The sequence below is a fragment of the Lethenteron reissneri genome, chromosome 33 (genome assembly GCF_015708825.2).
Source record: "Lethenteron reissneri isolate LAM-NWPU_2019-01 chromosome 33, ASM1570882v1, whole genome shotgun sequence".
In the NCBI taxonomy this organism is placed as follows: Eukaryota; Metazoa; Chordata; class Hyperoartia; order Petromyzontiformes; family Petromyzontidae; genus Lethenteron; species Lethenteron reissneri.
Window position 1 is genome coordinate 8419071 of NC_083811.1, and position 26609 is coordinate 8445679.

Sequence of the window (26609 nt, forward strand, 5' to 3'; positions counted from 1 at the left end):
TTATTTGGCCATACATCATCATGTGGTCAATGCATGCTTTTGAAGTTGGGGTGCATCGATGTGGGGGCATTTTAGTCATTTCTGGTTTAAATTGAAATCCCTTCCCTTTATAACTCACTAATCCTCCGCCATTCCCAAGTCAAGGGTCGTATACACTGACCCAGTAGCATATCTTGAAAACTAGAGCCAATCAACAATTTCAAGGATCATTTTCATTATCAGTGAACCAGAATTAGTAAAGTTGGGTTATATTTATTTCGGAAGTATTTTGGCTGTTAAAGGAAGTGACCATGGGCAGGGCACGTTGGTGATGATTGAGGACAGTGGATGGATGAGACTGGTGATCGAATAGCAGCCAATGGAGCGAACGTGCCCGTGAGGATATCCACTGCAGATATATTTTGTTTAATCTCAGGGCTACGATAATTATTATTGCTAACAAATTAACCAGGCTGGTGACACAGTCCTTCACCTCCTCCGGGGTCAATAAAATGAGTACCATTTTTTGGGAAAGTCAGTCATGGTTGCCCTCTGTCTTGTCCCCGCCGTAAACAGGCGATTGGCACCGCCCTGAGTTCAAACGAGTAGGAAACTACTTTGACCTATTTGCGAGGCGTGTCGATATAAAGAGATAATTTGTGATGCAGAGTTTCGTATATGTGTACTGTATATGGGTACATTTATTTATTTGTAATACTTTGCTTTATGTTCATTTAAAGCCCTGCAATTATTTTCTTTATTTTGCCTCAGGGATATGGAGCTGTCAGATCCTCATAAATCTGGAATATGTATTCAATTTCCTCCAATATTTATTGCTATGATTGGTGGGAATAAACACTGGCTTCACTTTTTCCAACTGCCACCACAGGTTGCAAAAGATCATATTCCCTGGCTCTTCACATAAACCGGTTTGGTTCTTCTTGCTGACCCAGTTGTGGGAACCTCCCAGGATTGTGTCTGAACCTACACTTCAATATACGATCGCAACATATTATCTATTGGCCACAGCAAAAAATCGGTGCCAGGTATGGGAAGCAAAACTTTAGTAGCCACGATTTATTCGCACGTCTCGATGAGAGTGATTTATTTTTCGATTTAAAGCTTTCGTGACTGCAGGGATTCATCTTCTTGGTTCTTTCGGTAAAGTCACGTAGAAGGGAAATAATAAAATAATAAAAATAAAACATAAAATAATTGAAGACCAGGTCTGTCGCTGTCTCCCCGACAGACCTGGTCTTCACCTGAGGACGGCTGCTTGCGTTGTGGCCGAAACGTCGTGAGAATTATTTTATTATGTTTTATTTGTATTATTTTATTATTTCCCTTCTACGTGACTTTACCGAAAGAACCAAGAAGTTGCCTGATCATGTCAATTTAAGTCACCGCCGGAGATGCTGTCATCGACGGGCTTCGCTGTTGATGATGTTCTCACTGTAGTGGATGGTTATCACAGAATTCACTTCTATTGGCCATAAGGAAATTGAAACCACTAAAGCGGTCATATTACTTCAGGTGGTGCCGACAAGTCTGATATCTTGTCTGGGCTCGTGGACTAATTATCATCAGGCCTGATGGTTTCGATTTAAAGCTTTCGTGACTGCAGGGATTCATCTTCTGGGTTCTTTCGGTAAAGTCACAATTCCTCTTGATATGCAAATTTCTTTGTCAAGGCGCCCCTTCCCCCCTCCAACCCAGCTTAAATATACACTGCCAAGCCTAGTGGTGCCCATTCAGATTCTGTCTTTCCGACAGACCTGTTCTTCACCTGAGGACGGCTGCTTGCATTGTGGCCGAAACGTCGTGAGAATGATTTTATTATGTTTTATTTTTATTATTTTATTATTTTCCTTCTACGTGACTTTACCGAAAGAACCAAGAAGAGGCCTGATGGTGTAAAGTAGTTTCCAACTCTTATTATCCCTGCTGTCTCTAGCCTCTCTGTGTGCTATGAAGAGAAGGGCCTTATGCCCAAAACATCACCTATTTGATATTTTTTTTTATTTTAAGGCAGGGTTGTTGGCGATTGTGAACTTGTTTTGTTAATTTAGGGAAGGCACTGCCTGGATTAACTTACGTCAATAATTTATTAGCTGCAGGGATGGAGCCAAATATTTTACGTTATTAGTTTTATCTACCATAATGTTTTTTTAAGCGAATGCATTGACAGTTTAAGTAGTCTTAGGATTTATAGTGCCTGTCATCAAGTTGCTCGGAATGTACCCAATGTTGTCATATTTTAGAAGCTAAGCAGCTTTGAGCCTGGATCATGCTTGGATGGGCAACGACATTCCTAAAACAGGTGTCAGGCTCCTGTTGGGCTAAGCTGTCTGGACAAAGCAGTGCAGCAACATCTGTTCTTGCTACAATGGGGGAATTTGGCATCTATTCTGGTTCTCGATTTGAAGTTTTCGTGGCTCCAAGGATTCATACTCTTAGTTTTTTCGGTAAAGTCACGTAGGTAAAAAATGAAATTAAAATTAAAAAAAATATTTATTACTTTATTATCATTTTTATTATTTTATTTTTTTATTAATTTTAATTAAATTTTTTACCTACGTGACTTTACCGAAAAAACCAAGATTATATATCTATTCTGGTGGCAGGAATTAATGTATTCAGAGATCTGGTACTTGTGTACACAACACTTGTATCGGGTTAAACGGTAATACCAGTGCACTGCACAGTTTTGACAGACCTACACTGAGAAATATGTCTATGTTTGGTCTGTGCCTCCTCATCTTCACAAAGCAATACTGACTAATTTTGGTCAAATCGCCCCATGGCCTGCGATACAAAAAGCGGTATGCGTGCATCACGGGCAGAAGAAGAGGTGTTAACAGTATGTATTACATATGGTAGATTTTATGTAACTTTATCGATATGAGGACAGGGAGTCAGAGGAGAAGATGTTTTTATTGCCCGGCTCTAACAGTGGCAGGGAGTTGGCATAACGGGTGGCCAGAGGGTGGAGATTTCAGACCGTGGGCAGCAGCAGAAAAGGAGTGACCTCCCATTTAGTGGACATTTGTGGATTTTCCTTGAACGCTTTGGTGTTCATGTGAATAGCACGTGAAGGAGAGTAGAGTAAGAAAATACAGAGGTTACTGTACTTTAAGTCCTCGCCTAATGCGTTTTGACACAACGCATTTTTTTGCTATAACACGGTTCTTCTATTTTGCAACACTTCTTCGGTTTTTCCCTCCACGTTTATAAACATACATTCAGATTACTTGGTTACTATACATTTCCATCTGATGAGCCACTTTGTTGAGCTATCATTTGTTCCAAGGTCGCCTCTGAAAAATAAATATATAGCTCAGTAGGCCGTACCTGGTAAAATAAAAAAATAAAGTTTAGTTTCTTGGACAATTCGGGACACGCCTGCTTTAATGCGGTTTCTGAGCAGTTCAAGACATTATTTTCTCGACTTGTGTAGCTGAGCGGTGTTGGAATTCCGGATATACATGCGGAATGATTCAGTATTTGACGTACCCTCAGCTCAGTTTTTTGTCTCACCATGGGATGACTGCAGGCTGATTGTATAGTGCAAATATGATTCAAGTTTGAGTTGCTTTGTTTATGTATGTCCTGTAATGTATATACAGATCTTCCAATAAACGTGGCACTTTTTAGAAAAGAATCTACCGCGTGAAACGAGGATTTACAGTCGTGAGAATGTCAATATGTCGCATCTGAAAAAGCCGTAATCCACCTGTGGCATTAGTGAGACATTAATGGAATCCACATCTCTGTTTAATCAAGTTGGCAAGCCAGCTTCCTCACTGTTAACGTGTGGATACTGGGTAGCAATCCTGCAGTCAAACTATGGCCTCACGGTGGGCACAGGGGAAGCCTGATATAAGCGCAATCCTTGCGAGCAAGGCCAGCTGTACTTGTATAATAATCATTATTACAGCTAATATATAAACTTTTATAAAATCTTAGTGATGATGGGGCGGGTGTTGTCTAAGCAAGCGTTGCTTATATGAGAACTGTGCTTATGTAAGGTGTGCTTATGTTCAACTTTTACTGAATGAATACAATGGTGAACGAATCTTCAACCCTGAGCAGTACGCTGGGCGCGACTCGTACACTGGCCACATTGCCGTTGTTGAAGTTAACGGTCGGCGCGTGGACTTCCTGTGCAGATTGCCGAGTCGATGGAGATCATGTTGCTGTCGGTCATCTCCCCCACAATCCAGTGCGAGTGGCGGCTGCAGCAATGGCAGGTGGCTTTAGTGACCACGGTGAGTGTGCGGCACCTCCACTGGACTTGCCACCCAAGTTGCTCACATGCACACGGTTGTTATAAGTGTACTGATAAAATGACAGCGCATTCCTTTGATGTCTCCGTCACCAGCCATGATTATATACCACTGCTGGACGAAGGCTTCCTCCAGTCATTGCCATCTTTCACAATCCTGTGATGTATTAATCCATCCAGCACGTACACCGAGGTGGACTTCCTTTCGGAGGTGTTCCATGCCTTAGCTCCCACTGTAATTATCCTTGACCATCGGCCATCATATCTCCAACCCAAGCCCACTTGCTTTTCTTAATTTTTGGAATTATGTCTTTAACATGTTCTTCTTCGTGTCTATCATTGTATGTCCAAGTCTATTTCTCTCCATGCATTTTTGTACATGTACGTTTCAGCTTTTTCCCTTTGTTTGTAAATCACCGTCGTCATGAACCATATATATGTAGACAATTGACTTATGCTGTAAGAACCTGATGGGCTTTGAAGCTCTTTGCCACTGGTGTCCAGCCCAAAGCTGGTCAGCAATGGTGGAAAGTAAGGAAGGATGTTACATAGGTAGATAAGTTGAGCAATCCAACATACACTTGAACAATTCATCCGAATAATATGCAGAGAAATATATATATATATCAGCAACAGTGTAAAATCATCATAGGCGGTGGTACTCTTTTTATACAGGCTCTATATCTCGATTTAAAGCTTTCGTGACTGCAGGGATTCATCTTCTTGGTTCTTTCGGTAAAGTCACGTAGAATGGAAATAATAAAATAATAAAAATAAAACATATTAAAATAATTCTCACGACGTTTCGGCCACAACGCAAGTAGCCGTCCTCAGGTGGAGAACAGGTCTGTCGAGAAGACAGAGTCTGAATGACAGACTCTGTCTTCTCGAGAAGAGGCTCTATATCCTTTAAATATAGTGTTGTTTATCTAACCGATTCTAAACCATTATTTTTCTCAAACATGTAGAGATGTGCTCAGGTGATACATTTCACATCAGGATCTAAATACACACCTTGATGCACTCCACTGCTCCTTGATGAACATGACTTCTACTATTCTGTTGAGATTTGTTTAGATTTTGTCGTCGAGTGAATTAATGATCAGTCTCAAGCCACCTAATTGCATTTGCGAAGGTGATGAGAACATTAAAATGGCATTCACAACATCTTACAGTTTAATTTCCAATCCGTTGCTATGTAACAAATCCTCTATTCATTTATTTAAATGCACTCTATAGGTTATTGAACTATTGTTTCCTTGCTTCATAGTCGACATTTAAATGTTAGTCGGTACAATAATGAATGGATAAGGGTATTTTTCACGATGTACAAAATAAACCCAAATTAAAATGTAGTCAGAACAATGCTTTTCAGCACCATATGTTTCAGCAGGCCAACTCTACACTGACCTTTGACCTATTCGAGCCATTAACCTGCCTTGTGTTCAACTGGTGTGAACCGTGCCAAAAATAACCCAGACATGAAATGTGGCCTTGATGGTAGCCACGAGTCTCATTTGCAGCTGAGCACTCAGCATTGCTTTTATGCTTCATATTACACCTGCCCAAAACTGATGTTTGCCTCAACCCAATCACGTCCTCCACTCTACTTACAGAAGATGATTTTTTTTGCCAGTATATAATTCACTGTGTTTCATTGGATAATATTAACTATTGATGGCTTAAACGCTATCCTGGTAATTTCCGACAAATTAAAATATTGAAAAGGCAACACCGTGAACGTTTGTGGCTATTGTCATTGGTGGCCGTTGCAGGTAAAGGTCAAAAGTGCAGCCCCACAATTGCTCACCCATGCCACTGCTGGCTGAAGGGCCCTCATTAGAGGGAGCCCTAGAGAGCCCCTCTAGAAGTAATTTTATCAACTCTTCCACAGCTGACCAGATGTCTTGAAGGAGGTGGGAGTTAGCCATACTTTATTGTAGATCGTAGACGTGGATAATTTCCGGTTATTGTAACGTTGGCCAATGGTTGTGCTGTTAATTGACTGAAGGTGACAAGGGGCAAGATTTGATTAGAGTGCCTTTTCTGTAGATGGTGTTTTTCGGATTCATGCTGTCAAGTGGACCGTGCGGTTTTCTGGCTGATCGCTACGGCCGTTGGAAGGTTGGTTTGAACATTACTTCCCACATAAGTCACTGACTTTCTGCCTCTTAAAATAAGCCACTGGGGAAATCGTGGCAGATTTTTCCAAAATGTAAACTGACTGTTAAAGAAACAAATGGTTATGGTGCAAGTCCCTCTTGTCTGTTTCAGTGTGTAACCAAAGCGGACTTGACAGCAGCCATTGTTCTGTTTGTTGGTAAGGTTTTAAGTGTTCATGCAAAGCTCGATAAGCCACAATCACTGTGCACATACAGGGGTAACCCAAAAGTTAGTTTACCGAGAAAATAATAATCTGTCTATTTCTCAGTAAACTAACGTTTGGGCCACCCACTCGTCTATAAGAGTGCCATCACTCGTGTTTAACATTGGTGGTCGTTTATTAATTATTACATTGGCACCATGTTTCATTCTTTGCCAATATGATCAAAGTCAAACAGCGATTCGGCAGCCAAGTAATTGAGTGTATTGAGGTAATAAGCATTGGTAATTGTAATTACATGTGTAGTGACATGGAATGGATCACTACGAAGCATAGCGTGGGTTGCTGGCAGAGAAGGGGATCTGCAGTTGCAGCAGCCCTGTCTGTCAGCAGGTCACGTGATAAGCCAGAGAGAGGGATGTAGGGGAAATGTTACAGAAGGGGCACGTGAGGGAATCCCGGGAACCCGCTAGTAGGTTCTAGAAGGGGGGTGTGGCCGGGGCGGAGCGAGGCCACGCTGGGATGATAAAAGGGGACCCCGAGCGGAGACTCGGGGCTGTTGCCTGGAGTGGGATCCCGCCGTGCTGCTGGAGTCTTCGCCGCCATCAACGTCTTCACCATCTCGGCGTCGTCAGTCAGGCAGTCTGCCAGCAGTCCTGACTGGGAGCTGTGGTTACCTTTGTGAACTGTGAAGGCTGTTAATAAATAGAGTGCCTCCTCCTCCTAGTGTCTCTGAGTCAGTCACTACACATGTTTACATCTGCACCAAATTTTTATTATGGCCAGTATGACCCAAGTCAAAGAGTGATGTGGCAGCTAAACAATTGGTTGTATTGAGCCAAAAAAAAAGCAATAAAGTGACATTTGCACTGACCTGATAAAGTTGCGTGAGAAAGTCTTCACATTTGACGCATGGGAATGGCTGAATGTGACACTGGCAACAACTCGTGTGTGCAATGTGGAGAGTCACATGTGGCGTGTGCACCTTTATTCTCCCTCAGTTATGTCCCCAAGGGAAAGTAGGATTCGGAAGGTATTTTTAACGCAACTTGATTGAAATGGATGGGTTGCGTGGGTTCCTGGTTTGTATGTTGACCAGATAATGTGCGGTTGTTGAACTGCTTGCAGGAGAAAAAAAAAAGTCATTTTGAAATTTGATTAAAAAAATCTTGAATGACCATTATGTTCAGGTATTGGGCATTTTTTTAGTACAGCGATTTTAAATCATGTCTGTGCATGCCATTATATATTTATTTCATCATAACCAGTCAAATATATTTTCAGAACATAGTTTCCTAGCTCTCTCGCCTACTTCAGCATTTTCTTGCTGTGGTTATTCCACCTGATGAAGATTGCTTGTGTTGCGATCGAAACGTCGTGATTTGTTTTATTTTATTTCTACCTACACTTTACGTGACTTTACCGAAAGAACCAAAGAGTATGGATTCCTGCAGTCATGAAAGCTTCAAATCAAGATTAGTTTCCTGCTTGTTAACATTTTAAAATAGTTATTTTATCTTTTCTTATTTCTATGTATGTGTCTTTCAATAGTCTCTGTCACATGGTACGCTAGTCAAATGTCATGTTTGACTATGACGTTTGCTAGTCTTGTACTGCGTCTGATTAGTTATATTTTGAGTTTGCCATTTACTCTCTATCCTTGAGATGTTTTAACAATGATCTCACCTGCTATTTACTAAACCTGAAGGACTGTTTTGATTAACATTAAACCATCCCATACCTGGGGGGGAGCATTTTGCGCAATTACATTGCATGAGACTCTGTAGTGTATGAGGTACATGGCGTGTGTCTAAGCTTATCATGTAGCTTTTGTGCCACCAGTCCCAATTTTAAATATTTTTTCCAAAGTTCTCAGAAACCATTTGACGTGTAAGACTATCTTGTCTGGATAAAATCACGTACAACAAAAAAAGCATTACACGTACACCTAAAAAAGCAACGTGACATTTAACAATATGAATGAAAATGTATTGTCCGTCACATTATTGCATGATAACTTCTGTAGCGTGATCTTTTGAACATGACAAACAAATATATTATAAAATCATATTTTGTACTGTGTAATGTTTAACAACTGTATAAGGCTAAATATATGCCTACTTAATATAAATATTTCCCCGTAAATCGACACCTCAAATATAATTTGAAGTTTTGTGACAAATTTACGTTTATTTAGGCTTAAAATAATTTCACTCAATTTAATAGAACAGTTTCCCATCCTGTGGAAGTGCATTGTTGGTTTTTGTATAATGCACAAAGGCCGTGAGCTTTTTGCACGTTTTTGTGTGTTGTTTGAAAAGTGGTTTTCTGGCCTACACAATTTTTCTGTTACGATTTGATTGTTTAATGTTTTACAAATTTTATTTCATGCCAGCTGTTCGTAAGGCAAAGCATGCTCAAAGAACACTCCCAAAAATTTCGATTTAAAGCTTTCGTGACTGCAGGGCTTCATCTTCTTGGTTTTTTCGGTAAAGTCACGTAGAAGGGAAATAATAAAATAATAAAAATGAAACATAATAAAATAATTCTCATGACGTTTCGGCCACAACGCAAGCAGCCGTCCTCAGGTGAAGAACAGGTCTGTCGGGAAGACAGCCTCTAATTCAGACGCTGTCTTCTCTCGACGGCTGCTTGCGATGTGAGAATTATTTTATTATGTTTTATTTTTATTATTTTATTATTTCCCTTCTACGTGACTTTACCGAAAGAGCCAAATAGAACACTCCTAAACTTTGGAGGTGGCCGTCTGGCTCAGGAGTCATAGTGCTGAGCCTTTAATTGGGATTTTGGGTTTGAATCCGTGTTTCAGCCAAAGGTTATTAACATCGGGTTCTTAAGTATCGCAAATGTAGTGACGTTCCCATAATATTAAGGTATTTTTTTTATGTCGTTTAGCTACATTTCAGCTCTAAGTTTTAAATTTCGATTTAAAGCTTTCGTGACTGTGCAGGGATTCATCTTCTTGGTTCTTTTGGTAGAGTCACGTAGAAGGGAAATAATAAAATAATAGAAATAAAGACAGCGTCTTTCCGACAGACCTGTTCTTCACCTGAGGACGGCTGCTTGCGTTGTGGCCGAAACGTCGTGAGAATTTGATTATGTTTTATTTTTATTATTTTATTATTTCCCTTCTACGTGACTTTACCGAAAGAACCAAGAAGATGAAACTCTTAAGTTTTAATTTATATTTGTTCGAGTCTTGCCATTTTTTTAATGTTTTTGTAGCAGGGCATTTGTTAAAGTGTACCCCGAGTGTGTGACATTTGAAGGGATCTCATGAGTAGCTCTGCGATGGCTCCTTCCTTAGCTTTCTCTATCACATTGGGGTGATGCACAATACTACGAAACTTGGAAATGGACACTGAAGCTCATGACATGATTAATTTAGAGGAAAAAACACAAACAATCAAAATTACAACTGAACCTGTTTTATCAAAAAAGAGTAATCCCAACACAGAAGATCCCTGGGTTTGATCTTCCATGAATCTTATTGTCCACCCTCAACTGCATCCGCACAAACCATGGCAGATGCGGATATCTGATGCACAAATGAAAAATTAATGACTCTCCAGTGGGCAACTGGTCATCCAGAATAAACCATACAACATTTATTGACGCAATGCCCCATCCACAAATACAAAGGAGACATCACAGCTGTACCCTCTGCTGCTCCTGACGCGGTTATCTGGCTTGACCACCTGAATTATAAATTGTAGTTGCTGCTCTGCATCTACTACATCAGCCATATAAAAGAATAAAAATGATCATTCAAATGCACGAAGAAAGTTGCCGCTAAGTGTTTTCTTCTCAACCTTTTGTACTTGTCACAAAACTGCATGGCCTGTCATTGGCTAAATAAACCGACACTCGCATCCACACCTCTCAGTTGCCTGACACACCGCTCTGGTCTTACACTGGATGCAACAGCGTAACATGCTACATCACGCGACATCGGTCTGCAGCTCTGATCCATATGTCCCATCGTGCCCTAATGCTTTACAAAATACTGTATAATGCGGATTGACATATTCCCTTAGGCTGGACACTTATCCTGGTGCCCTGGCTTGTCTCATATTTTCACGGACGTGTCGGTTACTCCTCTCTCGAGCACGCGGTCTCATGCGCTGACATTTGCTTCACTTGTTTCGGCGAACGTGTCTCCCGTGACCGTGACAAGCTCTCCAGACAGTTTTTTTTTGGTCTGAGCCTTAAAAAAATGAAATATTTGTATGCCTTTTTCATAAAAAAACAATCGGCAGCTCCAAAGTTTTGTGCGGGCTTTCAGCTGCGGCCAGCAAGAGGCGAAAAAACCCTCAGGTGCTTTTGTAAGAGGAGTGGCTGTTTTATGGAAGGATTCATAAATCAGAATTTTGGGGCGTTCTTGCATCATCTCACCACTCAATCATGAGCACAGCTCCAGCAAAGTGGCGTTTGCGTGCTAGGACCTGAAACAGTTTGCTGGTTGTCAACCTTTTCACTGCACCCTTCCCATGGTTGGAAATAGCACTTAATAGCCTGGGAAAACTGAGCACCTGCGTTTTGCAGGTTATTGAAAGCTAAGCAATACAGATTGGGTTATGCTGAACTATTAAATAAAAGTTTCCAAATGCTGCGTTTTATTTAGAAAACTACAGTGTTTGAAGATAAAGATCGAGGTTTTGTGACCCTTTTGTTCAGCTTTTAACATTGAAAATTAAAACGTGATCAGTATAGGCCAATATGATAACGTTTACTCTGCTAAGGACAATGCTTTAAGGGAAAAGCGATATCAATGTGAATATTGAAATGATGACGGCATATTTAACATAAGCCTCATCAGACAGTCATCGATTTATGAACACAATTCGCTCCTGAGACCTGTTCATAAATCGAACAGTTCATAAGTCGGAACACAATAATGCACTGTATTTAAATGCCCATAGGTCAGTGTTATGAAAAGCATTGTTAAACTCGTAAATAAGAATAAATAGTATAATGTTGCATCTAACACTGTAAAAAAAGATGCTGTATAGTAAATAAAACATAAAGTAACATAAATAGAAAAAAAATCTGTTTATTTTCACTTGCCTTGAGTTCTATGTTGGCTTGCTTGTTGGAAGGGGTGCAATGAGTCCTCACAATTGCACACACACACGAAGGCACTCGCGCACAACAACAACAACCGCCATTCGCCACTAAGTGGCGGTGACATCACCACGACGCTTGTGCCAGGCGATGTGCACCTTGAGGCCACGTGAAGTGTCGAACGCCCGCTGGCAGGAGGTCACGGGCCAGACCCAGATGCCACAGGTTGACTAAGACGACTGGCTGATGCAACACATGTGCCCCCTACTGTGCCAACTTGTTGTGCTTTAGCCACCTGGCGCTCCGCTCGTTGTTGTGAGCGTCGCTCCTCCGCCCTCCGTTGTTGTTGTAGGGCGACTGCCTCCAACTGCCCAGTAGCGTCCTTCACGAGCCTCCTCCACAGGGGCCACTCTTGACACCACTGGTATCAGTCATCGGCAAGTCCACTCAGCTCCACGTCCTCCTGTACCACATCACTCCATCTCTGCTCTAGCCCCTGCCGCGCCCGTTTAACCCTCTCTAATTGGCCGAACAAAAGCTGTTTAGGCATGCGGTGGCTGGGCATGTGGGCTACATGACCCGGCCAACGCAGCCTTGCCTGCTGGAGGAGCTCACCGATGGGACTTTGCCCAGATCTTTCAAGGATTTGTGAGCTCCTCACTGGTTAAACCCAGGATTGATTGTAGACAGGCCAGCATTAATGTTTCTAACCGGCGAAGATGTTCCGTTAGGGGTGTCCACGTTTCGCAAGCGTAGAGAAGCGAGGGAATGGCCGTGGCTGAGAAGACCTGAAGCTTCGTGTGGAGCGATAGACTAGGTGGCTTCCACACAGCGTTACACAACCGATGAAAAGATAATGCCACTTGACTGATTCGGAGTGAGACCTCTGTTGTTAAACTGGAGCCGGTCATGAGCACACTGCCAAGGTATGGGGAACTCTCCACTCTCTCCACAACTGTCCTATCACCAATTGGGATTTGTGGGGGTGGAGTATCCTATGGTACAAAATACCTAGGCAGGTGCTTAGTTTGGTGGGGCTGATGGTAAGGCCCCACCTCTTAGTGGCACGCTCCAGTCTCAGCAGCAGCATCTCCAACTCCTCCTCTGAATGAGCAGCAATTACCAAATCATTGGCATACATAACATGGTTGACCAATGGGGAGCTATCCCTTAACCGCACCCGGGCATCGATCAGCCTCCCACGTAGTTTTACCCGGGCCTGCTCACCATCATGAAGGTCCTTATTGATCGTGAGCAGAGTGTCAGGGACTCCGAAAGCACGAAGAACAACCCAGAACCCAGGCCTACTGATGGTATCATAGGCCTTGACCAGGTCAATAAAGAAGAGATGTAGGTCTTGTTGGAATTCCCTACACCTCTGCTGTAGCAGACGACAGAAAATATGGCATTTGTGCAGGACCGCCCTTTCCTGAAACCGCATTGAGGCTCCGTAAGCCTCTCCTCAGCGTGCCTAGCAAGGCGATGTTGAATAATCCTTGCCCAGAACCTTTCCCGGCACACTGAGGAGTGAGATGCCCCTGTAGTTGTTACAGTCTGTGCGGTCCCCCTTCTTAAAGAGGGGGACCACCAGGGCATCCTTCCAATCCTGCGGAACCCGTCGAGTGGTCCTGACTGTTATGATGTCATGTAGAGCAGTCTGTGTACAAACGCACCCTCCCTCAGCATTTCGCTTGGGAGATCATTCTGCCCAGTGCCTTTCCTGGTCTCAGAGTCTGGATTGCCTTCAGTACTTTTTCAACAGATGGCACCTCAGCCAGCCACTCACAAGGGGTGACTTCCTCCAATATTTGAGGCACCGCAGCCTCGGCAGGGTCCTCCCCACTTTGTGCCACGTTGTTTTCCTGGCTGAGGGATTTCCCCTCCCCCAGGACCTCACAGAAATGCTCAGCAAATCTGCAAACCTGTTCCTGGGGGTTGGAGATTGGATCACCGTTTTTTTCCCCTAATAGTTGTGGTGCTGCAGGTTACTTTTTTGATGGAGTTAAATAGGGATTTGTGATCGCGGGCCACTGAGGCAGACTCCATCTCCTCAGCAACCCGCAACCACCACCCATCCTTGCAGCACCTCATGGCTCTCCGAACCTCCGAGCGAAGGCTGCGGTACGCCTCCTCATTCTCTGACGTGGGATGCTGTAGACGATTAGAGTGGGCCTGTCGCTTTTTCTCAACCATCCCGAACACCTCCTCTATCAGCCAAGGTCTCTGGGGAGGTCTGGACCGCGTACCCAAAGCGGCCATTGCAGCTGCATGAGTCACAGTCCTAAACCTCGCCCATTTACCCTCGACATCAGGAGGAGTGGGGGACGATGCCAACCCCAGCTGCAAGCGATGATTAAATTCTCGCTTGCAACTTTCATCAGCTAACTGAGACCAGGCCACCTTAGGTTGGAATGGGGTCCTGGGTGTGTACACCCACCACCGGAGTGGAAGAATGGCAGGCGCATCTTACAGATGACTAGTCGATGGTCAGAGGGCACATCAGCTCCACGGTTGGTCCTGGTGTCAAGGACATGGGCTCGCATCCGCTGGTCCATCACTATGTAGTCCAGCAGATGTTCTTGCTTGGACCCAGCATGCATCCATGATGTTGTGTGGATGCGCTGATTCCGGAACAGCATGTTGGTAATTACAAGCCCATGGGCTGCACAAAAATCTAGCAGCCTCCTACCGTTGTTATTGAGCTGATCTGGCCAATGCCTTTCAATCATTACAGACCAGGTGCCAGCATCATGACCAACTCAGGCATTGAAGTCAATCAACAAGATGACTCTATCCCGAGGGGCCACGTTAGCCACCTGTGACAGGAGGTGATAGAAGGCATCTGACTCATCGGCCTTGCCTGCATCCCTCCACGGATGTTCGTCTTCGGTGGGGGCATAAGTAACCACGACCACCACTCCTCGCCTCCGGTTATTGGGAAGGCGAGCCCAAAGTAGCCTGGGGCTTACAGCTTCCCACACCTCACTGCCACGCTCCCACGCCCCCTTCATTCTTTTGTTCTGAAGAAGAGCCACACCCTGTTGTTTGGCAGTCTCTTGCCCCGAGTAGAGAACTGTCCACCCCTCATGGTGGCAGGAGCCAGAGCCGGTCCACCGGTCCACCGGACCTGAATGTTATAGAGATTCAGGCGGTACCGGTCCAGCTCCCGACAGAGGAGTAGCAGCCTCTCCTCCGCAGTAAGCATTCGAACATTGAACGTGGCCATCCGTAGTGGCTTTTTGTTGTTTCTGGAGGAGACCTGAGGGTAAAGATTCAATCTCCTGGCTCCGCCAAATGGGGTTTGGCCAGGAGACGTCATAGACGCCTGTCCCCCCGGGGCCTCCGGCACAAGCTTATTAATTAGATATTTTAGTCGTGGTTTAGTAGTAATTTATTGAAGGTGGAGGGGTTACCAGCCCCTCACACTCGTCCAGAGCCCCCATTTAGCCGCTGTGATGGTTACAGATGCCCTGAGGGGAAAGGCCAATCAGAATTGGCCCTCCCCCCACGGCATTGTCCACAACAACGTTGCCCATCTGGCACCACGAGGAGGTAGGGGGTTGTTTTGTCACACTCACGCACACACACAGACACACCAACGATCCTTTGTGTCACCTTAGCAGGCTGTTGGGGCAAGTACTGTTAGCAAGCACCCCTGTGAAGGCCGGCACGGCACATAAGGGGGTGAGTGGCCAGCACCAACCCCAACTGCCGTTGTCTCCCCATTAGCGATATTTACACAATGCGCCAGGTACTCATTTGAGGCTGAGTCGACCTAGGGGAGGCCCAGGATCCAGTCAGATAATCGTCACTGGTGTTGGTCGTGAGCGGAAATTGAACTCGGGTAGCCAGGTTGGTAGTACAGCGCGCTATCGCTAACTGCTACACTACCGCTCCCCCACACACTCACTTTCATACAAACTTACACGCATATACACATGCTCGAGCACACACCCACAAACCCTGCCAGCGTGAGGATCGCTCCACTGAATAAAATAGTTCCGCGATTCAGTTTGCAAAATGTTTTAATATTTCATGGAAAAATGGTTTGTAAGTGTTGTGGTTTCGTAAGTCGGGTGTTCGTAAGTCGATGACTGACTATAATACAAACCAGAGCTGACCAAGAGCATGTTGGAGTGCTTTGGGGATTTTTTTTTATAAAACCGCATGGACCAGTGTCATTGAAGAAGCAAGTTGTTTTTTTCCGTGTATGTTGCTCTCTATCACATGGATTGTAAAACAACATGTGGGCACTTAGAAATGAACTATAACAAAAGCTAAAACGTGTGCAAAATCAGCATGGATAGATGCATGCTTCAAGTGACACTTGAGATGTATGTATGTTGAACTTCTTTCACACCGTCCGTAGCCAGCCGTGATAATCGTAGGTGCTTGCGAACAGGTGAGAGACCGGAATAGGAACCTGTGGATCAGGATAAAATCAACACAAATCAGAAAAATCACATTGACTGTTGAGGAAAGAAAGTAAGTGAGTGAGTGGGCTTGGCCAGGACACATCAATAGAGACGGTGTGATGGCCGACAGATGAGACTAGTGATGGAATGGTAGCCAAACCAGGGGACACACCCGAGTTGACGATCACCATGGAGATGGAGCCATGAGATTAGTTTACATACAGGAGTGAGACGCTTTGTGTTACTGCGGGCACGAGGAATGGCGACAGAGTAGTAGGGGGTGGGGGGCCTTTGCCCATGCACCGGCTAAACAGTGGCTAATGATTGTGATAATGATGGTGGTGATAGGCTACTTCGTGCTTGTGTCCATGTGTATGAAGTGTGGTGGTTAACGCTCTGCTCTATGAACCCGGCACTCCAGAGTTCGATTCCCGCTCACGGCCAACACCAGTGATGATTATCTTAACCCGTCCAGGGCCTCCCCTAGGGGTGTAAAATTATTGCCACTGGAGAGACAAAGGCGGTCGGGCGTGGTGCTGGCAACCCTCCGCCCCGTGTACCGTGCCGGCCTTCATAGGTGCTCACGAATAGCACTTGCCCCAACAGTCTGTTAAAGGCTATACGGGGGATCTTTGTCTTTGTAGGTGCTACTGCTGGTGACCATATGGGGCAGCTATTGGTCTGGAATATCGTCCTTCTCCCCAACCTATGGCTGGTTTGTCTTTCTCCGCTTCCTCATGGGCTGTGGCATCGGTGGCCAATCCCAGGGGTGAGTGAGGCACGGTTCTGTGAACGCACTCTCGAGAAAAAATTCTGCACACAATTGTTAAAATGTCTTACTTTGTACTCGTCATGAGCGGTCATTGGCATTGTTTAATACAATGTCTCATTAAATACCATATATTTACTGCAGTCGATTATAAATTACATTTCTCAGATCGATTTTTAACCGCAAAGGGCTAAAACACCAAGAGGCTAGCATCACAACACTAAATAACTACGTAAAGGATTTTACATTCCCTTTGTGATAATATCCATTTACTGCCCATGCATTGCTGATATATCGTAAGCGGTTTTAACAGATAACAGAGATGAGCCACAATACAGAAAGAGGCTTTAACCGTGCATCTGTGGTCTTGCCCTGTGTCTGCAGGTTTGTGCTGATGTCTGAGTTCATGCCATCCACTGCCAGAGGAAAAGTTCTTCCAATGAGCCAGGTCAACCATGGAATACGTGTGCATGTTTAAGGTCCACTGCTTTACAGCTGCCTCTGCATTTGAGAGGTTGTCATTGTTAAATATAATATTCTGATTGTACTTGAACTATTTACATTTTAATTAAATAGTTCAGTACATTTAAACAACGTCATTATGTATTACCGCAAGCATAACCCCAATGATAACACATCTGCCATATGTAAAACTTCGAAATAATAGAAAAAATGACAAAACATTGAAAGACTGATGACCAGTGCTGTCTAAACCCTGCATTGCACAGGGAGAGCTGCCACTGGGCACCCCCATGGTTTGACTGCAGCAGGGGTGGGGGGCCTTTGCCTATGCACTAACATGGGCAAAGGCCCCCCATAGATGAGATGATGCAAGGTGCTTTGAGTTGCCGAAGTTTGCAAGCTCTCAAAAAAAATGCAGATCTTTAAATCCTTATAAAATATGGGGTGGTGATGCTAGAATACTCGAACCGTGTCATACACAGATATTTTCTGGGAATCTTCTGTCAAATACGGGTGTGTAAATACGTGTGAAATATTGACAGTCTGTGGGAACTCATGTGTTGTGATGTATCCTTAAATCATGTTTAATGCCACCTGAAAAAACACGGATCATTGGTGTGTGAGCAGCACATGCATGCTGACTTCCACGTCTTATTTTTTTCCATGTAAATATTGTTGATAGATGTGGAAGTCGGAGATTTAAACTAGAGGGTTGATATTTATCCTCTTGGATTTTTAACCAGCATCGGCTATGGGCCACATGAGTAAACACAGACACAAACACAACTATAATAGAGGTTTTTGTGGGTTATATTGCGTAAATATATAAATGTGTCGTTAAACCCACCACTACCCGACACAGCCAACTAGTAAGGGTTGTCACGGAAACAGAACATGCCAATTCGTCACTAGTATAGTACGCCGGTGTGTTGGAGAGCCAAGCCACAACATTTACAATCGGAGTGCGACGTTTTGCCGTAATTACAACTATCTTCATCAGGCGACAGCCAGATTTGTGGAGAAGTCCACCTGTTTCATTCCTTATATAGAGGCCTAGATGTGGTGACCAAACACTCTTGAGTCAATGCACATTATGCATGCGCATTATACGGGCCCTCTATTATGGATGATATTGGCCGTGAAAGCCTACGTGTTAAATTGACAAACGCAACTGTGTGCGTGATCAGGTGTTCTGGGTGCTGGGCTCCCTGCTGGAGGTGGTGCTGGCGTATCTTATCCTGCCTACCCTGGGCTGGGCCTGGCTCATCCGCATCTCCACCATCCCCAGCTTCGTCCTTCTCATTGCCTTTAAGGTGCTCATCGGGACGTGCTCGTTGTACGGCAGCGGCAATATGGTAGCCACCTGTCCAGGTTTTCCTCGGATTGTCCTCTCTTTAGTGTAGCTGCTGTCCTCGGAATGATGTCGTCTCGGTAAATTCAAAGTCCCGGTGTTATCGTTTGTCAAATAATACACCATACCAGAGAATGCGTTTAATGCAGATATTCTCTCCTTTCCATAAAATGTCCCCGTGTTTTGTACACCAAAGATGACAATCATGTGTGGCACATGCCCACTGAGATGTGGGTAACCCTGGCAGTGAAGAACATTATTTGGCGGTACTGCATTGGTTGTGCAAGCATGGCCCCATCACAGCCTTTGTATCAGCCACGTCCACTCGTGAATGCTCCATGAATAGTGACATTCGTTCACATTTTAATTAAGGTCAAGGCTTTGCTGTGGAGATGTTTCCTTTTTGAAATATCACAACTATTAACTTTTAGACATCTGGTAGCGTTACTCCAAGTCTTTATTGAGGTCACATTAAACTGTATCATACTTGAGTAAACAATTACATCTTATGGGTGTTTTTTACTGGCTAACCGCTGGTAAATATATATTTTTAATTGTCATACAAATGAATGTGATTAATATATTTTTTATGAGGTGTAGCAGCAACACAATGATTTGCACACTACGCTGTGAATGCGACCACATGGCCATGTCTAACATCAATGGGGAGTGATACTGGTAGGAACCTCCTGGTTAAACCAGCCCACAGGGGATTATTGTGTCCGTCCTTCGTGCAGGGAGGGGCTGGGTGGGGAGGGTGGGAAGGGTGGGGGGTGGGAGGGGTGGGGCTGGGTGGGGAGGGGCTGGTCACCCCGTGGTGCCCTTATAAAACTCAACGTTTAACCCACTCACGCCGGCTTGTGCCCGCCCTCACAGTCGGGCATATTTGCGGAATACACCACGCCGCCGTTCACCCTGGCCATTGACCGAGCAACCCAACGTTCCTACCAGCTCCCTCCGCAGGAATGTGTTATCTGAACCAGGTTCTGGCCTCCACCCCCACTCCTTGACCCCAAGCTGAACCAAACAGCTTTGTGACCTGCGGTCAAACATCCACCATGACCGAGAGGATTGGGTAGGCGGTCATCAAGCAGTGGATGAAAAATGGGCAGTAACATTATTCTGATATCTATTTTTTAACCATGAGCTACACATCAAACATTATTAGTGTTGTGTTTTATAGATAGGTCAGATAAACAACCTCAAATATATAACAATTCATAAGGACCCATAAGAAGTCGGGGTAACACTGTGATGTCATGGTATAAACATCGTTCTTTCATGTGTTCATTTTTAATTAATATATTTTGAAAGCACTTAAGTGTTTTTTTATGGTTGGGAGTGTGAACATGTTTGATAAAAATTGCTTTCAATTACAACCGGTTTGTTGGGTGTACGCCTGTGGTTTATTTGTATTTTTTTTGTCAGTTTATCCCAGAGTCTGCACGATACCTGGTGTCTGCTGCAAAACCGGACAAGGCCCTTATGACTCTTGCAAAGATCGCAAAGATGAACAAGACCACTCTACCCCAGGGCACATTGGTGGAACCTCCAGCAGTAAGCTACAATTTAAATTTAATTACCTCCTTGCATTTTGAAAACTATCTGCCTAATCTGCCCTTTCATTACATTTTTATTCTACCAGTTGAGTGAATCGTTTTTTTCAAAGTCATTATCATGCCACAAAATGTCTCTTCTTGAAAATTCCACAATATGGTGATCATATTCACGTGCAAAAATGGATGGTTGATTGTGTAGACATGCAGCAAGCAAGGGCAGAGCATTGTGATGGTAGCGTGTGAGTGTGATAATAGTTGTATGAGTTGATACAAGATTACTCTTTTCCATGGCGGGGTAATATACGGTGACCTAGAAGGTGACATCATGGGGACTGGAGCACCACACCCAAAGAAGCTGACATTCATCACGATTTGTGGAGAGGTGATGTTTCGTCTGGTGAACACATTGGATAGAAGAAGACAATAATAATGACTGACTTCTCTCTTTTTTTGTTGTCACTCCAGTGTCGTTTTGCCAAGGGCTGTTTGAGCTCAAATGCCTGACAAAACGTGAGACTGTTCATTTTCAAATACATATCATCTCCACAATAGGACGGGTCCAAAGAAGTGAAGTTGCGTTATTATTAGTGTCAGTTCTATCGTGATCCATGCCATGTATGCACTCTCAGGGCAGCAAGATGTCTTACTGATTATTGAGCAGAGGTCGCAACCGGGTACCCGATACCCGTACCTTACCCGATACCCGGCTACCCGTACCCAGCCGGGTACGGGTACGGGTAGACCGTGAGTCACTGGTGAGTAACTGTTTGTCACTCATTTCCCAACGTCTTGTCTCTTCTCACAATTCAAGTTCCTAGAATCAACCCACCCGCGCCTGCAACATGGCTTCATCCCAGAGGTCGCAATCAGGTACCCTGCCCATACCCGGCCGGGTACGGGTAGGGTACTGGTACGGCCGGGTACCGGTACCTGTTTGCGACCCTGGTGCGGCTGGGTACGGGTACGGGTAAGGAATCAAAACCCGTTTGCGACCTCTGTTATTGAGTGTATCCATTTTTTTTTATTCTAGAAAACCATTCTGACACGTTGACCTTATCATCTTTTCATCCATTACTTGTTCTCTTCTGCTCATAGTATGATCTACTTCTGCGCTGGTAATATTATTATTTATTACAAGCAGAGAGTAACAGGCTTTCAGCTGCCCAGAATATGGAAAGTTCACATCAATCACTACTGATGTAAAAACACTGGGGTATGAACCTCGTCACTTTCACCTCAAAGACAAACCAGTCAAAGGTTATCAATAATACCACGGTTCCTGCAGTCACATTTACTAAAGTTAATCTTATCTGTAGCGAGTCAATCTGCTCAGCATGAGCATTTCATGTTACTTGTCATGGAAAGGCAACATTCCAAATTGGCCAATGAAGAGTAAATACTGCTGGTTTACCAGATGTTATGTTGGGATGCTACGTGATAAACAGCTATCTTCGTTTTGATGATGACAAAGTTGTTATCTATCATTGAGAATGGAATACATTTAATCATCCACGGCTGACATGAGTGGTGAATTATATCTGAACCGGTCCTACACTGGATTATGGACAAATAACTCCCATTGCTCCCCTGTCATGGGGAGGCCTTCATCCAGCAGTGCATTGACAAAAGGCTTTAAGGTATCATTATTACTGTACAGAGTAGAGACGTGGACACTGACAACAACAGCAACAAAAAGGCTCGAAGCTTTCGAGATGTGGCTGTATCGAAGAATGCTGAAAATCCCATGGACAGCCAAAACCACCAATACACAAGTTCTGCAAGATATGGGCACTGACAGGCAACTGCTGAAGACCATCATTAGCAGGAAGTGTTACTACCTAGGCCACATTGCCCGAAACGACCACAAATACCAGCTATTAAAGCAAATCCTGGAAGGAAAAATCGAAGGGAAAAAACGACCAGGACGGACAAAAACGACATGGATCAGTAACATCAAAACATGGCTACAATTAACAACAGCAGCACAAACTCTACACGCCGTGCTAGACCGGGACCAATATCATCGTGAAGTCGCACACGCCGTTAGGCAGCACTAAAGAAGAAGAAGATTACTGTTGAATAATTGTGTTTAAATTGTCGTATTCTTTTTGAATAAACCCAAGAATTACATTAAAATGTTTTCCTCTAAGGGGTATCACCCTGTGCACGTTATAGAAAAGTACCAACTGAACTTGCCCGCTTTAATAAATAAGTAAACAGTTTTTTGCTTGCGTGAAATTCCAAGTGTCCCGCTGATGGTGAGGCTAAAAAGATGTAACCGTGTTTTCATTGTGTCTGACTTTTCACACAGGAGAGAAGGGGGAACATATGGGACTTGCTTGATAGGCAGTACTTGAGGACTACACTGCAAACGTGGCCAATATGGTACAAGCTTTTCATCTCCAACAAATGTTGCCCTTCATGATCAAATGACATTTTGCAAAAAGCATTCCAACCCTGAATTTTAGCGCACGTTAAACACGGCGGCTCGTAATACACGACGGTCCATAACATACGTGTTTTTTTGTTTGCCCAGGTTTGGAACCACGCTGACTTACTACGGTCTGATCCTCGTGAGCTCCGAGCTGCTGGAGAGGAACCAGATGTGCGGGGATGACAGTGGAACGGCGATCGAGGACCATATCGCTTTCTCTGAGCAGGAGTCGCCGTGCTTCTGCAAGCAGTTTAAATCCGAGGACTACAAGACACTACTCCTGAGCAGCTTCGGCGAGTTCCTGGGTATGAGATGTAATGTACTCCAGCATTCTCTCGTTTTTTGCGAGGGATACGTTCTAGAGATGCCTGCGCAGCACGACTCACGACCCTCCTCTTGATACCAAGATCCAGGATGGTCATGTCTATGCGCAGATTCTCGGTGGCAGCCCCAACAGTCTGGAACGATATCCCTCTGCACATTCGCAGCATCACCTCAATCGCCTCCTTCAAGAGACACTTAAAAACTCACCTCTACAATCATGCTTTTGAGCGACTCTGAGCTTGGCTCCGTGCCTCTGAGTTGCGGCCACTACGTCTGCAAATTTGCGCGAGTTACAAATTTAACTATTATTATTATTAATAGCAAATTTCGCGGATAATGATATTGGCTTACGAAAACCTTTTTTATGATTTATCTTAAATAAATACATAAATAAGCTATTAAATACATTAAAATGATCATAATAACATCACTTTATCTGTCATCACATTATCTCTCATCACTTTATCTCATTTTCTCGCATCACATTCTCATAATTTTATCTCATCACTTTCTCTATCTCTCGATGCAGTCGTATAGAGCTCCAGATGCGATTCACGGATAGCCAAAATCGTGGGTAGCAAGTTCGTGAATAACGAAGGAATGCTGTATGGTATATTTTGTGTCAAAGTCAACGGAGATTTCCTGCTCATAATCATACGCCAGTGGTGGAAATTCCTCATTCCCATGGCGAGGGTGAGCATGCATAGGAGAACCACTATTGACTGCCCCACAAAGTGGTCTTTCATTTTTGACCCCGAAAGGATAATAGGCCGATTCAACCCCCAACCATGATTTGAAATCGCAACCTCCCGATTTAGAGCCACTGGGCCACCTGGTTGGATTGCCAGTTGCATTTGTGCTTTTAACGTCAAGGTACAGGACAAGGACCATTCCATTTTGGGTCCCCGTACAGTAACGCCAAATCACGTGGAATGTGCCCGATCCGATCATATCTCAGAAGCTAAGCGGGTTTGAGCCTGGTTAGTGCTTGGGTGGGTGACCATGATGCCTAAAAAGAAATAGGTGGAGTAGAGTTCTTGGGCAGTAGAGGACAGTGCAGCACAGTCGAGTGGTGTTCTCTACTCTCGCTACCGCTCTTACAAACACGCACTCATCAGTGTGGTGAAGTATGGTCATATAACCCTCACGGTCTACAGAGAATGGGGAGTCCCTCATCCAGTAGTAGATTGCCAAAATGAGCTGCACACGTACACAAGTACACGTACAATAATACAGGTCGTCTGGAAGTAATGCAAACATTTTAACACGTAGGCTTTCGCGACCAATGTTATTCATAATCAACGATTTTTGGGTTTAGATCGCGTTTATTTATAAATGTGTCGTAACCCTCCACCACCCTGACACGGCCAATCAGTAAAAAATGTGTCACGTTGACAAAGACAAATAGTTCACTGCTTTAGCCCACCGGTGTGTTGAAGCAACAACATTCACAATTTGAGTACGACGTTTCGCTGGTAATTACAACCAGCATCATCGGGCAATTCGCCAGAATGGTGAGGCTCTCCTGTGTCTCCCGTTCTTATATAGAGCAGCAGCAGGATGACGTCATCAATAACTCATTAACTCATCAGGTGCAAAGATTCAAGGGGGGAGTGATTGTAATTATATACTAGATTAGTAATCAGGCTATTGTTACGATGCGAGTTGTAGATTAGTAATCATTTGGAATGTGTTTTATTGTGATTATGCTACATTAGTAATCTGTTAGTGGTTGTTTCCCTTATAAGTAATTGTAATGTATCTTATTTAATAATACGCTTCCAGGCCGCACTAAGCCTGTAGCTGTCTGAGCGATTAAAGTTATTTCTGTTTCTCTCAATTTCAATCGATTCTCTAATTAGTCTTTGCCAGTAGTAACTAGTTTTACACAACACTTCCACGTTGTCAAAATCAATTGAGTGTCCCTGTTGGCATGCATGTTCTGCTACTGCCGACAGTTGTGTTTGTGATAGTTTAATATTTCTCTGGTGTTCTTTAAGTCTTACACTAACGTTACGCCCTGTCTGTCCAATATAGCATCTGCCACATACACAATTAATCCGATATACACCTTCTGTTGATAATTTAGGTAATTCGTCTTTAGTGCACGTTACTAGTTGTTGAATTTTGTGTACTGTACCAAATCTTACTGTAATGTTTTGCTTTTGCAAAACACGGGCTAATTTATCAGTTACTCCTGAGATAAATGGTATTTTTATTGTTTTAATAATCTGATCGCTTTCAGCAGTGTTGCTTTGCGATCGTGATTTGGCTTTTAGTGCTCTGTTAATTTGAGCATTATTGTAGCCATTCTGTCTTAGTGCTTCTTTAACATGTTTAATCTCTCTCACTAGACTTTCACCATCTGACACTGTTTTAGCCCGATGTATGAGCGTCTTGATAAGAGAGGATTTCTGAGCAGATTCGCATCATCACCCAGCTCAGAAATCCTCTCTTATCAAGACGCTCATACATCGGGCTAAAACAGTGTCAGATGGTGAAAGTCTAGTGAGAGAGATTAAACATGTTAAAGAAGCACTAAGACAGAATGGCTACAATAATGCTCAAATTAACAGAGCACTAAAAGCCAAATCACGATCGCAAAGCAACACTGCTGAAAGCGATCAGATTATTAAAACAATAAAAATACCATTTATCTCAGGAGTAACTGATAAATTAGCCCGTGTTTTGCAAAAGCAAAACATTACAGTAAGATTTGGTACAGTACACAAAATTCAACAACTAGTAACGTGCACTAAAGACGAATTACCTAAATTATCAACAGAAGGTGTATATCGGATTAATTGTGTATGTGGCAGATGCTATATTGGACAGACAGGGCGTAACGTTAGTGTAAGACTTAAGAACACCAGAGAAATATTAAACTATCACAAACACAACTGTCGGCAGTAGCAGAACATGCATGCCAACAGGGACACTCAATTGATTTTGACAACGTGGAAGTGTTGTGTAAAACTAGTTACTACTGGCAAAGACTAATTAGAGAATCGATTGAAATTGAGAGAAACAGAAATAACTTTAATCGCTCAGACAGCTACAGGCTTAGTGCGGCCTGGAAGCGTATTATTAAATAAGATACATTACAATTACTTATAAGGGAAACAACCACTAACAGATTACTAATGTAGCATAATCACAATGAAACACATTCCAAATGATTACTAATCTACAACTCGCATCGTAACAATAGTCCTGATTACTAATCTAGTATATAATTACAATCACTCCCCCCTTGAATCTTTGCACCTGATGAGTTAATGAGTTATTGATGACGTCATCCTGCTGCTGCTCTATATAAGAACGGGAGACACAGGAGAGCCTCACCATTCTGGCGAATTGCCCGATGATGCTGGTTGTAATTACCAGCGAAACGTCGTACTCAAATTGTGAATGTTGTTGCTTCAACACACCGGTGGGCTAAAGCAGTGAACTATTTGTCTTTGTCAACGTGACACATTTTTTACTGATTGGCCGTGTCGGGTGGTGGAGGGTTACGACACATTTATAAATAAACGCGATCTAAACCCAAAAATCGTTGATTATGAATAATGCAAACATGTTCGTTCACCCGGTTAACGCTAATTGCTCATCATTGGTATTTT

General features: G+C 43.6%; 1 protein-coding gene across 7 annotated transcripts in view; it reads left to right on the plus strand.

Annotated features, from left to right (window-relative positions):
* The window catches only part of SVOPL (SVOP like), a 61021-nt gene that overhangs the window by 15769 nt on the left and 18643 nt on the right, over nucleotides 1-26609 (plus strand). For all 7 annotated transcript variants that reach the window (XM_061564506.1, XM_061564501.1, XM_061564507.1 and 4 more), the window contains exons 4-11: nucleotides 4149-4247; nucleotides 6317-6388; nucleotides 16732-16856; nucleotides 17241-17304; nucleotides 18506-18631; nucleotides 20098-20226; nucleotides 22540-22613; nucleotides 22765-22967. In XM_061564506.1, the coding sequence (XP_061420490.1) occupies nucleotides 4149-4247; nucleotides 6317-6388; nucleotides 16732-16856; nucleotides 17241-17304; nucleotides 18506-18631; nucleotides 20098-20226; nucleotides 22540-22613; nucleotides 22765-22967 (892 nt within the window). The remainder of the gene's footprint in view (nucleotides 1-4148; nucleotides 4248-6316; nucleotides 6389-16731; nucleotides 16857-17240; nucleotides 17305-18505; nucleotides 18632-20097; nucleotides 20227-22539; nucleotides 22614-22764; nucleotides 22968-26609) is intronic.